At 52.7% G+C, this 13,541-nt stretch overlaps 2 protein-coding genes across 2 annotated transcripts in view; one reads left to right on the top strand and one right to left on the bottom strand.

The window, feature by feature from the left end:
• PGAM1 (phosphoglycerate mutase 1) overlaps window positions 1-13,541 on the bottom strand; it is a 1,080,404-nt gene that overhangs the window by 256,955 nt on the left and 809,908 nt on the right. The window lies entirely within an intron of this gene.
• The window catches only part of SLIT1 (slit guidance ligand 1), a 187,809-nt gene continuing 183,107 nt past the window's right edge, over window positions 8,840-13,541 (top strand). The window contains exon 1 of the mRNA XM_050802861.1: window positions 8,840-9,377. Within this exon, the coding sequence (XP_050658818.1) occupies window positions 9,181-9,377 (197 nt within the window). The 5' untranslated portion in view covers window positions 8,840-9,180. The remainder of the gene's footprint in view (window positions 9,378-13,541) is intronic.

Below are 13,541 nucleotides of genomic sequence, written 5' to 3'. Positions count from 1 at the left end.
TTACCGTGTTGACCAGGCTGGTCTGGAACTCCTGACCTCAAGTGATCCACCCGCCTCAGCCTCCCAAAGTGTTGGGATTACAGGCGTGAGGCCCTGCACCTGACCAAATTTATTATTATTTATATATTTACTTTTTTGAGACAGGGTCTTGCTCTGTTGCCCAGGCTGGAATGCAGTTGTGTGAACACAGCTCACTGGAGCTTTGACTTCATGGGTTCAAGCGATTCTCCCAGCTCAGCTTCCTGAGTAGCTGGGACTACAGGCGAAAGCCACCTTGTCCAGCTAATTTTTATATTTTTTGTAGAGATAGTGTTTCACCATGTTGCCCAGGCTGGTCTTAAACTCCTGAGCTCAAGTGATCTGCCTGCCTTTGCCTCCCAAAGTGCTGGGATTACAGGTGTGAGCAACTGCACTTAGCTCATAAGGTGCTATCATTTGTACTACCCATTCAATCCCCACACTGGCCCCAGGAGGCAGATCTTAAATAAATGCATATTTTACATCTCAGCTCTGCCACCTATGTGCTGTGTGACCTTGGGTGAGCTCCCAAACGTCGTCGTGCTTCCAGCTCCTTCTAAGTTTCTTGGGAGTGTTAAATGATTTAATAGGTAAAGGTCTTGGAACAGTATGAGCCCCTGAAATTTATAGGTACAATGGAAGTGTTTGTTAGTTGGTAGGATTATTCTTTACAGACGAGGCCCCCAAAATGCAGGTGGATTAATGAGCTCACTGATGCCACATTTTTGTCATCTTCTTGGACTTTGGAGGACTGAAAGCTGACTCTGATGGAGAAGGTGATGCAGTGGGGAAGGGGATGCGATGGAGAAGGGGGTGTGATGGAGAAGGGGGTGCGATGGGGAAGGGGATGCGATGGAGAAGGGGATGTGATGGAGAAGGGGATGTGATGGAGAAGGGGGTGTGATGGAGAAGGGGATGTGACGGAGAAGGGGGTGTGATGGAGAAGGCAATGCGATGGAGAAGGGGGTGCGATGGAGAAGGGGGTGTGATGGGAAGGGGGTACGATGGGGAAGGGGGTGCAGTGGAGAAGGGGGTGCGATGGAGAAGGGTGTGGTGGAGAAGGGGACGCCATAGAGAAGGGGATGCAGTGGAGAAGGGGGTGCGGTGGAGAAGGGGATGCGGTGGAGAAGGGGATGCGATGGAGAAGGAAGTGTGGTGGAGAAGGGGGTGTGGTGGAGAAGGGTATATGATAGAGAAGGGTTTGGCTCTATGATGGGCTTCCAAACAGGGTCTCTTCCTTCCTACCTGCCATGGGAGGCAGAAGGGGCTGAGGAAGAAGACAGTTAGAGGAGAGATCATAGATCATATCTCATGCCTCACCTTAAATCCCTGGATGACTTCCCATTCCCCTTTGGTGGGATGGGGGTGCTGACCTAATCCTGCATGAGGAAAGGCTTCTTGAGGAGTTGCTGCTTAAGCTGAGACCTGAAGGATGCAGGGGGCCATGCCAGCCATTATGATGGGAAGACCATTCTAGGGTAGGGACCTGCCTGCACCGAGCATTATGTGCTTAATAAACTGCGAGAAGCCTGTGTGGCTGAGGTCCCGTCCTCTCTGGCCGGTTTCGGGGCACTTGTCAGGGTCATGTAATTTTCTGTTTGTTTGACTGTCTTTCCCCAGCACACACAGCATGTTTTGAGGGCGTGAGGTATTGTCAAAAATCTCTTCCACATTTCTGTTTCTGGCCAAGAAGACATAACGGGACAATTTTACCCCTCCTGGCTTAAACAACTGAAAAGCCAGGGAAAAATAGAAACAACTGTTATGAGACACTAAACGATGGGTAGTGTGGGGCAGTGTTTTCTGAGAGAGGAGAAACAAGTGGGTTGAGCCCTGTAATTGCCTGGCTTACAGCCTGGAGAGAGTTTCCAGGCCGCAGAGCAAGAGGGGGACCCAGGTGGAACCCGGCATCAATCTGAATTGAGGAATTGGAGCCGAGAGTCCAGCGAGGCCAAGGTGGCTCGGGTTCCCACGGAAGACAGGAGAGGAAATTGCTGCACAGAGAGAACGAGCAGCTAGAGATCTGCCGATGGTTCTTCCCTGCTGTGCCACCTTCTCCCCCCGCAGTCTGCAGCTGAGAACTGATCAGTGCCTGTGTGTAAACTATCTGAAGGTGGGAAAGTTCCACCCAAAGGAGCAGGCAGAACAATCCTTGGAGTTCCCACAGGGCTGGGATTAGCTGGCATTCCCACCAGCCAGAGCAGAAACCTCCTAATTCACAGGGCATTGGGGAGAGCTTTCAGAAGGGTAGGGAAATCAGCCTTTGACTACAGGCTAGTCCTGGTCCTGCCTAAGAAAGCTTAAAAACAAGCCTCAAAAGAATCCAACTGGCTCCAAGCAACTTGACTCTGTTCCAGGACAAAGCTCAAGAATATTTTTTCAAACTACAAGAATATCCAGCACCCAACAAGGTAAAATCCACAACGTCTGGCATGAAATCTATAATTACCAGGGTACAAAGTACCGTAGCTCCCCTTTATCCATGTTTGCACTTCCTGTGGTTTATCTGTGGTATAGTACAATAAGATATTTTGAGAGAGAGGGAGGTAGAGAGACCACATTCACGTAACTTTTATTATTGTATATTGTTATAATTATTCTATTTTTCTCATTAGTTATATTATTAATCTCTTACTGTGTCTAATTTATAAATTAAACTTTATCAAAGGTATGTAGGTATAGGAAAAACATAATATAATAGGGCTTGGTACTATCCTTGGTGTAGACATCCACTTGGGGTCTTGGACAATATTTCCCTATGTAGATAAGGGGGGACTACGTAGTAGGAAAGTATGATCCATAATGAAGAAGAAAAGCAATCAATCACTTCAAACCCAGAAATGATACATATAATAGAATTGGTAATGTAGTTATTACAACTATATTCCATATGTACATGAAGGTAGAGGAAAATATAAGCATGTTAAGAAGACACATGGAAGATTTAAAAAAAAAAATCCAAGTAGATTTTCTAGAGATGAAAAGTACAATGTCTGAGATAAGAATTGTACCAGATGGGGTCAGTATGGTGACTCATGCCTGTAATCCCAGAACTTTGGGAGGCCGAGGTGGGCAGATCTCTTGAGATCAGGGGTTTGAGACCAGTCTGGCTAACATGGTAAAACCCCATCTCTACTAAAAATACAAACATTAGCCAGATGCAATGGCACATGCCTGTAGTCCCAGCTACTAGGGAGGCTGAGGCAGGAGAATCGCTTGAACCCAGGAGGTGGAGGTTGCTGTGAGCTGAGATTGTGCCATTGCACTCCAGTGGTGACAGAGTGAGACTCCGTCTCAAAACAAAAAACAAAAAAACCTTACCAGATGGGATTAACAGCAGATTAGATACTGTAGAAGAAAAGATAATGAACACCACAATACATCAGGGGAAACTCATCAAAATGAAAGAGAGAGAGAAACAAGACTAAGAAAAGGAACAAGGCATCATCCATGGACTATGAGACAACTCCAAATGGTCTAATTGTGTATAAATGGAGCCCCCAAAAAAGAAGAAAGAGAGGAGGGAACATTAAAAAAAAAGCGAAGAAATAATGGTTGAAAACTTTTTTTTTTTTTTGAGACGGAGTCTCGCTCTGTCGCCCAGGTTGGAATGCAGTGGCCGGATCTCAGCTCACTGCAAGCTCCGCCTCCCGGGTTTATGCCATTCTCCTGCCTCAGCCTCCTGAGTAGCTGGGACTACAGGCACCCACCACCTCGCCCGGCTAGTTTTTTGTATTTTTTAGTAGAGACGGGGTTTCACCGTGTTAGCCAGCATGGTCTCGATCTCCTGACCTCGTGATCCGCCCGTCTCAGCCTCCCAAAGTGCTGGGATTACAGGCTCGAGCCACCGTGCCCGGCCAAAAACTTTAAATTTGATGAAAACTGTGAACAAGATACAAGAAAGCCAATGAACCCAAAGCACAGATCTCTTCTATTTCCAGTGCGTGGCTCTCAGCTGGCATGCCATCGATGTCTGATGAATAGATGAATGGTTGCTGTTAGTGCAGGCTGTCTCCCTGCTTTCTCCCTTTCTTTTCCCCCTCTTCTCCCACCCCAGCACCCACTTTGCTTCTCTCTTGCTTCTAGTACTTCTATTTACCAGAGTTATCTTGGATGCCTATGGTGGTGTCTGGGCTATAAAAGCCACTAGGAGCTTGTCCTTGCTGTAGGCTTTGCCATTGAGAGCCTCCAACAATTCAGCCTCCTCCAAATTTGAGCATAGCCAGGGGTTTAGAGGTTAAAGCTAAAATATCATGAGTCCTGCCGGCACAGACTTGCCGGGGACTCCTGTTTTCGTAGTTCCCCTGTGGTGGCAGGGCCAGGAGGAGTGCCAAGGATGGACTGCATGCTGTGTTCTGCCTGGGCGTGTGGCCTCATTGATGGCCCACCTCTGCAGCTCCTTTGCATGTGAGGTCAGGCTGGTTGCTTCACTTCTCTGGGCTTCTAACTGTTTACTGGTGCTTGGATTTGATCATTTTTTAATCCCCTTCCGGCTCTGACATCTTAATACTTTCCTGCCACTCTCCCTTGACCATCTTTCTCTTTGATATGCCTCATCCTTGCTAATGGTGTGTGGAACCTGGAGAGGAGGAAGGCAGGTGGGCCTGAGACCCATTGTCCCTACCAGGCTCCTTCCTTCAGTGGCTCCCCAGAGTTTTCAGTCTAATTCCAAACTCATAACTCGGCACACCAGGCCTTGATTCTTAGAGCACGGTCTCTGGAATCACCTGCATCAGAATTAGCACTGCCTGTAATCCCCCATCCCCAGCTTGTTAACAGTGAAGATTCTGATTGGGAAGGTTGGGGATGGGTCACAGGAATCAGTGTGTATGATAAGCACCCCGGGGGGCGGTTAAAATGTATTGGTAGGGGGAAATTAGCTCATTCTACATAGGGTAAAAAATATGAACAAAGGCTGGGTGTGGTGGCTCAGGTCTGTAATCCCAGCACTTTGGGAGGCTGAGATGGGAGGATAACTAGAATCCAGGAGTTTGAGACCAATCTGGGCAACCCTGGGAGACCCATCTCTGCAAAAAACAAAACAAAACAAAAAACAAACAACAAACAAGCAAAAAACAATTAGCCAAGTATGGTGACACGTGCCCGTAGTCCTGGCTACTTGGGAGGCTGAGGTGAGAGGATCGCTTGAGCCCAGGAGTTGGAGGCTGCAGTGAGCTGTGATTGTGCCAACGGACTCCACCCTGAGCAACACAGCATGACTCTATCTCAAAAAACAAACAAACAAAAAAACCCCAAACAGTAGAAAACAAGCATCTGCTGCAACTGTCTCCTTGCTACCTCCCAAGTCACCTCCCTGGAAGCACCCAGTTGCAGAGACACTGGTTCCAGAGGTAGTGCATTTCCAAGCACATGCATACATAGACATGTGTTTGAGGACAGGGCCAGGTGATGCTAAAAGCCCAGTGAAGCCAGAGAAAGGCTGCACCAGGACCTCTGGGGTGTGTCCTCATTACCTCCGTAACCTCCATCTGTGCTTCCCACCTGAATCCCCTGCCACGCTCCAGCCTTGCTGGATGTGCCCCAGCTCAGCCATTGAGAATGCTGCTCCCCGTCTGTGTGACTTGCTTCATGTACTTCTCTTTGCTGAGAGAGGCTTTCTTCCTGTTTTTTGCCCAAAGAATGCCTATTTATCCTTCAAGACCTAGTTCCAGTGCCTCCTCTTCCAGGGAGCCTTCCAGCCCCACTCTGTGCCCTCACTCTGGGTTCTCTGCAATTCCACATTCGCTGACATCCAAATGAATATGCTTTCCTGCTTCCTGTTTCTGTGCCCCCACTGGACAGTGAGCCCACTGAGGGCCAGGGCCATTCTTGTCCCCTGTTGAATTGCTGAGTTCCAGTACAGCATACGTAGTACACAGATACTCCGTGAGTGGTGTTTATCTGATGTCTACTTAGCAGGCATTCTGTCTCACTTTTGCCTTTTGCAGCTTGGAAATCCACCCCATGGTGCTCCTCAGCCTCACCCAGGCTCTCCCGCTTCTTGGTGCTCCAGAAGGGGCTGGTGGAGGTGGGGAAGAGGACTCCGTGCAGAAGCTGTAAAGAGAGCGCTCTCTCCTTGAATCACACGTGGGAAGTGGCCCTCAACTCCCAGCACACATGGCTGAGAGGACTCAGAGGGGACTCACGTCACTGGGCTGGGGAGACTCAACCCCAAATTTCCCTTCCAGGGGGTTGCCCTGCTGGCGACAGGTGAGCAGGGCCGGGCTTGGTGGAGTATTCCTGGCAGAAGCAATGTGCCAGGCCTGCCTCCTCCCCACCCGTGCAGTGGGAGCAGGTGGCCTGGCTGTAGGGAGGGGGTAGGGAGACCCAAGATGGGGAGGGGCATGGGAGAGGAAATTGAAAAAACAGAGAGGGGCTTGGGGGTGTGCGGCCAGCCAGGCGGTTGTTTAACAAGTAAATGTGCCGGGCACGCTAATGAGCTGCGCTCATTCATGGTGAGCCGCCTCCTGAATCGGGGAGCTGGCCAGGTTCTGGGGTGGAGGAACCAGGGACGAGAGCCAAGCTGGGGAGCTGCCCACTGTTTGGGCAGGGCCTCCCGTGATGGGCTGTCGGGGGAGTCTTTGTCCTGGGTCTCGGGGGCTCCTTCCTTCCCTCCCTTCAGAGGAAAAGCCAGGCTTTGCCAGGCAGCAGCAACTCAGCCCAGGGCCTGCTTGGGATTCACTGTCCAGGCTGGTCTGGAAGCTTCTAAGGCAGGGGCTGGTTCTCAGGAGCCACAGGCAGGGCTAATCTTGCACCCCTGCTCACTCCCACCCCTCCTCACACCCTCTTCACACCCCTTCACTCTGTCACTCTGAGGACCAAGGGGCATGTCACCCGGCTAATCAACACTCTCTCCCTTCTCCACATGAGTCTTGGCTTCGAAGGGGCCCTCCAAGGTCCTGAGACTGGGGAGCTACTGCTGCAGCAGAAGGCTGGAGACCAGACATCTTCAACAGCCTAAGTGCTGTCTGTGACAGGCCTACTAAGCGCCAGGTGCTGGGGTGTGTGTCTGGGTGAGCGAGTGAGGACGCCAGGAGGTGGGCAGGGTTGTGGGGTGTGGAGAAGCAGCTGCAGGTGCTAAGAGGGGATAAACAAAGCAGCAGGCACAGAGGAATGTTACTCTGTCTGAGGCTACCGGGAGGGCACAGATGGAGGGGCTGGGGCCCCATGGAGCAGGAGCTGGTGAGCTGCAGGGCAGGGGCAGCCCTCTCAGACTCCAGCCTGGTTTGTGGGAAGCTTCCCTAATATCCTACCACATAGGCACCCCTGAGAAAGCCCTGCCCCCTGAGAAACTGAACTGATGTTCAAGAACCCACTGCCCAGATGGAGGTCATGGACAGGGATGGGTGAAAACTTTCAAAAGAACTGTCAAAAGCCCATGAAATCAGCCGCATAAATTGTAACATACTGTGCTATGACAGTAGAGAGACTGCAAATTTTTCATCAACATGGAAAAGAAAAACAAAGAAAACGCCTGAGCCTTGGGTACCTTGTGGGTAAGGGTTCAACCTTGTGGAGTCTATCAACATCCCCCATCCCCACCCCGCCGGATACTCTCCCCACCAAATGCATCCATGCTGTGTCTGGACCCCCGCCATTCCTGAGACGGGAGGTGTTTCTCAGGCTACCCAGCAGTGTCCTCTTGCCAGGCAGCCTCACATCGGGGCCCCGACTGCTGGACACTGCCCCAGCGGGCCACAGCTGTCCTTAGCTTTGAGGAGATCTTTCATCTTTTCTGCGGTTGAGGAGAATTCTCTCCCCACTGGATGTCCTGTTCATGCCCACGTCCACACATGCCTTACAGTGAGGAAGGTCCCTACCCAGCTGGGTGTGAGGCCTGGGTCTGACGGGGGTGGCCTGTGGGGTTCTTTCTCAAGCAGGCCGCCCAGCCCTATGCCAGCCCTCTCTGTCTCCTTTGATGACAAGATGGAATATTCATTTTCATCTGTTTCCACGTGTCAGAAATGGAGGAACCCCGGTGTGAGTGGAGGAAGATGTTTGCCAGATTTCCAAGTCTCCTTAATGTCTCGTCCCTCTCTTCTACAACAGGGGAAGAAGCCCGTGTAACTGTATGGTACAAATGTGCCCTGCTGAGCAAGTGTCCCGATCAGAGCCATTCTCATACTGGGCATGGGGCTGGCTTGTTACCCTCTGAGAAGTGGGTGCATGGAGGTAGGAAGGAGACTGTACTTGGCCTAGCGCTTTCGTGGAGCGCCCCCCCCCGCCCCCGGCAAAGCTCCACTCTCAAAGTCCAGGCTAAGTAAGGTTGGTGGCTTGAGGATGCCACCTGGGGCACAAGCACAGGGTTTCCCTTAACCAAGAATTGGCATAGCGAGTCAGGTGGGGCCTAGAGGCCGATGCTGCCGTCGGGGGATAAGGGAAACGGGTCTGACCCCGCTGGAAGGTGTCCAAGCAGCAAAATAAGACCTCCCTCCCACCCTGCAATAGCAGCTGGGGCCGCGGGTGCCGGGGTGCGTGCGTCTAAATGTGTGCATCCTCGCCGTGTGTGTGTGTGTGTGTGTGTGTGTGTGTGTGTGTGTGCATGTGCGCGCGCGTGTGTGTAGAGCCAGGACTTGGCAGGTCGAGCCACACCCCCCTTCCCTCCCCTCCCCTCCCCCGCAACCCCCTGCCCGCTGGCGGCGCCTCGGAGGTTCCACCTTTGAAACTAGGCGGCTTGCAGCCGCGGAGTGGTCGTCGGGAGAGGGGGGCTGCGGGCGGAGGGCGGGGAGGAGCCCGGCCCTGGATGTGTGCTTTTCGATTGATGGATGACTGCCGGGTGGGAGCGAGCGCGCGGGTGTGTGTGTGATCGTGTGTGTGTGTGTGTGTGTGTGTGTGGTGTGCTTAGGGTGCGTGCGCGCGCGGGGCCTGCCCATTTTCCTCCTCGCAGCAGTCAGTTGGGAGCTGGAGGGAGGGAGAGGGAGACGCAGGCGGCGAAACGGCAGAGGAGCCGAGCGCCCTCCGCCCAAGGCGCCCTCCCTCCGTCCGCGCACAGGCGCCGTCGCTTGGAGGAGCAAGGTGCCTCCCAACCCGCAGGGGCGCCGCGCGCAAGCCCGCGGGTTCTTTGGTGGCTCTGCCCCGGGACTGCACCTGGAGGCGGCCCCGGACGGGGATGGTCAGCGGCTGCCGCCGTCTGGCTCGCGAGCGGGACGCCGTGAGGGCACCATGGCGCTGACGCCCGGGTGGGGGTCCTCCGCGGGGCCGGTCCGACCCGAGCTCTGGCTGCTGTTGTGGGCAGCCGCGTGGAGCCTGGGAGCCTCGGCGTGCCCCGCCCTCTGCACCTGCACCGGAACCACGGTGGACTGCCACGGCACGGGGCTGCAGGCCATTCCCAAGAACATCCCGCGGAACACCGAGCGCCTGTGAGTATGGCCCCCGCCCCTGGCTCCCTGGCTCCGAGGTTGCCCTCCAACCCAGACGCAATTCCGGACTTCGGGGTGGGCTCCGCAGCCCACAGACGGGTCAGTTCTTGCCGGGGTCTTTCCCGAGCCAGGAGCCAGGAGCGCCGTGGTTTCCCCTTCCCTGGGATTCAAAGGGCCCTCGGCGGGGTTGTCAGCTCCCGTCCTCACACCTGCACCCTGCACTCCGCACCCGCCCTCCCCACTGCGCCAGCGCTTTATTCCTCCAGGGTGCCTGCGAACTGGTGCCAGAAAGCCTTCCTTGCACCCAGGAGGGACACTTCCCTCACTGGCCAGGACAATGTCTCCTTTTGGGCACATGGGGCTACGGCCGCGTTCTGAGCCAGCTGCGCAGATTACCGCTCCCAGAGCTTGCTCCTGACGAAGGGCAGCAGGATGGGAGGCGAAGTTTCTGGTCTGCGCCTTCTTCTCCATTGTTTGCCCCAGAGCCTTGAGAATTCTTCCCCTGCAGGTGCCACGCGTTGGTCCTCTACTCACCCGCCTCCCTCCACACCCAGTCATCCCCAACGCAGGCAGACAATGGGACCTGAGGGCTTTGGATATGTGGCTTGGGGTGTGTAACATTCAGCACCCGGAAAGGGGTAGGTGTGTCTTGGATGGAGAACCGGGTGGATAATGCCAAGAGGTCAAGAGCTTGGAGAGGGGGGCCCAAGGTTAAAGATATTGACCATGACAAGTCATAAAAAAACAGCATTTCTCTTCCCCTGTTCCCTCTCACTCGTAAATTCTTGAGGAAACTTGACCCTTTTCTAGACCCACTAAGCTAGTAGGATGTGTATGTGTGTGTGTGTGTGTTTGCGTGTGTGTATTTACAGACCTTTATACTTTGTTTTCTGTGAGTCTCCTGCATAATGTGTTTCTGTGTCAATTCCTAGTATTAAGGGGCCACCTTAATAGTGTGAGGCCATAAGAGTCCCCGTAATGGGCTGTGTGTGTGTAGATTTTGGTCACATGCAGGGCCTTTGTACTGCTCGCAGAGGTGACTGCACCAGGAGATTTTTGGACAGGGCTTTGGAGAAGGCTGCTGGCTCCTTCGAAACCTACCTACTCCTCCTTCCCACACTCCTTGGTGATTGCAGTGGCTCTCAGGAAAGGCATGCATATTTTGATAACTTTCGAGCACATTTTCATGGCCCCCAGCTGGTCAGAGACAGAAATCTGACCCTGAGGAGAGCTGTCTCCTGAATCAGACTCTGTACCAAGGCCAGCAATCAGTGAGCACATATTTGCCCCAGACTCTTCTTGGCTGCATCTGAAAAATTTCTGTGGAGGCTTCAGAGAATTTGCAATCTAGATGCAATCTAGATGGTGTGTGTGTGTGTGTGTGTGTGTGTTGCATGTGTATGTGTGTGTGTGTGTGAATGCTTGTGTGTTACAGGGCTGGGGAGAGGTGGTACCAAACTGAGTTTCCCGTGGGCAGTGTGTGCATTATCCTGTGTGGACCCGGAAAGGAACTGAGGGTCAGAAATCTGTCCAGAGGACCTCTGCGGTGGCCTGGTCACCCTCCATGCCTGTCCCCTCTGTACCTGCTCCCTGCTTCCCTTGCCTTGTCCACCGGAATTTCTCCTGAAGCTGCTATCCTGGTTGCAGCCTAGATCTAAGACACATTAGCTCCTCTTCTTTGCTTTTGAATCTTGAGTCTTAAAGTCATCTCCTCCATCCTTACTCACCACCTTTAGTGTTTAAGACTTCCATGAACTCTTTAGCTCTTTTGTGATCAGAGTGAGATGAAAGTGAAATTTCCTAGTACAGAGGAAAGAGGTGGCGTTCTGGGAGCTATACTACCTGGGTCCTCCAGCTCTGTCACCTATGAGCTGTGTGACCTTGGGCAAGTTACTTAACTTCTCTGAACCTTAGTTGCTTTCCATCAGGAAAATGGGGCTGAGGCGACATAAGGTATCTGGTTCTTGTGAGGATGGAAGATCATGTATGGGAAGTGCCTGGTACCTTCTGATGCTCACTAAGTGAGAGCCATTATTACGATAGGATAGGGAGGGGAATCTCATTATTTTAATTCAGCAAATGTTTCTGAGCCAGGAACTGCCCTGGGTGCTGAGGCATCAGCAGGGAGTGAGCCCATCCCTGTCCTCAAGGGGCACATGGTCTAGAGAACTGGGCAGAGGACCTCTAATGGTAAGCTCTCAGAAGAGGGCCCGGCAGCCTCAGGGAACAGGCTGTGGGAACACTGGGGTGAGAAGCCCTTTTCCAGAGTGAAGGGGTTTCTCAGAGGATGGGCCACTTTATCAAGGTTGGTTTGGATTTTGCCAAGCACAGAGGGCAGGCAATCTAGGCAGAGGGAATAGCTGGGCTCCAGGCCCAGCACATTCTGCTGCTTTTCAGGTCATGGGGTCTGCTTTCTTGCAGACCTCTTTTTTCCCCCCTTTTTTTTGTAGAGATGAGGATCTAGCTATGTTGCCCAGGCTGGTCTCAAACTTCTGGGCTCAAGCAATCCTCCTGCCTCCGCCTCCCAAAGTGCTGGGATTACAGGTATGAGCATAAGCAAAAAGCCTGCAGGTGTGAGCATGAGCCAAAAGCCTGCAGGTGTGAGTATGAGCCAAAAGCCTGCAGCTGTTGAGTATGAGCCAAAAGCCTGCAGGTGTGAGCGTGCCTGGCCCGATATGGGAAGATGGACCAGCTTGTCCCTGGGGCTGAAACATGCTGTGGCCAGTGGCCAGTGAGTGGAGTGGGACTTGAGGCTGGAAAGAGATGTTGGGAAGGGTCAGGAAACCTTTCTATATGTGAACTTTTCCTCTGGAATTGCTAGTTGGAATCCAGGGGTGAGTTATCCTGGGGAAGTGGAGCAGGTCTGATCTCTGCCATGTGGGCAAAGCTTCCTGGACTGGGAAAGTGCAGGGAGCCCGCCTGTTCTCCAGGCAGCCCGTGAAAGAGCTGCTCGAAGAGGAAAAGAACATCTTGAAAGAGGCCTTGGTAAGAGCCCAGGCAGACTCAAAATAACTGTGGCAAATGCTCTCTCTAATCAATATGAGTGTTGTGCAGTATCAGAGCCTGAAACAGCGGCTTCTTCTGAGGCTGTGAAATTTTTATGGACTGCAGCTGTGCATTTGCCTTTTGTCCTTTGGGCAGTTTCTGCAGCAGCCTGTGAGGCCTGGCAACTTTATGATCATATATTCTATAACTCTGGGTCCAGGCGTGTCCCCCGAAATGGAAAGAAATTGTTATTGGTTTGCTGTGGGGACTTTGGGGAAGAGGTTGGGTAGGCCCCAGAGCTGCTGAGGAAATTGGTTCAGCCAGAGGGGCTGTGGGGCTGGTCAGCTGGGCAGCAAAGGGATGCTAAATAATTCACTGTAATGAACAATTAAAATACAGAGCCAGGGCTGGGAGAGGCGGCGGAGGAGGCCCAGGAAGCTTTCTCTCTTTGTATTGCCCAGGCGCAGAGGGACCCAGCCATGGTCACCATTAAGTTATTTTTTTTTCTTCCACAACGACCTTGACTTTCAGTTGGACTTGATTTTTAATTACAAAAATCTTTTAACTAGAGTGTCCAGGAGAGTGTGAGAGTGCAGTATGCGTGGACATCGCTGGTGCCCCCAGCCTTCGGCACACTGGGTATTTGAGGCTTGCGGAAGATTCCCCGTGTGGGTGCAGAGAGGGGAAGTTGCCTGAGGATGGAGGGAGGCAGGCAGGGCCTTTGGGAAGGCCTACTGTTCTCTCTTTGCCTCCAGGCCCAGCACATTCTGCTGCTTGTCAGGTTTTTTTTCCCCTTTTTTTTGTAGAGATGGGGATCTAGCTATGTTGCCCAGGCTGGTCTCAAACTTCTGGCTCAAGCAATCCTCCTGCCTCAGTCTCCCAAAGTGCTGGGGTTACAGGCATGAGCCACTGTGCCCAGCCTTGCCGTCCTCCTTATGTGCCCTTCCCTCCTTGCCAGTTCACCCACCCTGCCCTGTCTCCATGCCTGCTGTAAAGGCCTGGGAGGCTCTCTCTAGACTCAGCTCCCTGAGCTCGAGGTCTCATTTAACAGGGCTGAGTGGTCACACATAAGGGAGGCTGCCCAGGGCACCTGAGGCTGATCCTCTGGGGAGCCTGTTTGAAATTCCAAATAATAATTGTATGGTGACCTTGGTAAATGAGGTCAGGGGCCACTGCAGC

The sequence above is a fragment of the Macaca thibetana genome, chromosome 9 (genome assembly GCF_024542745.1).
Source record: "Macaca thibetana thibetana isolate TM-01 chromosome 9, ASM2454274v1, whole genome shotgun sequence".
In the NCBI taxonomy this organism is placed as follows: Eukaryota; Metazoa; Chordata; class Mammalia; order Primates; family Cercopithecidae; genus Macaca; species Macaca thibetana.
Note: the sequence above shows the minus strand (reverse complement) of the source record. Positions and strands in the feature narration are given on the sequence as shown.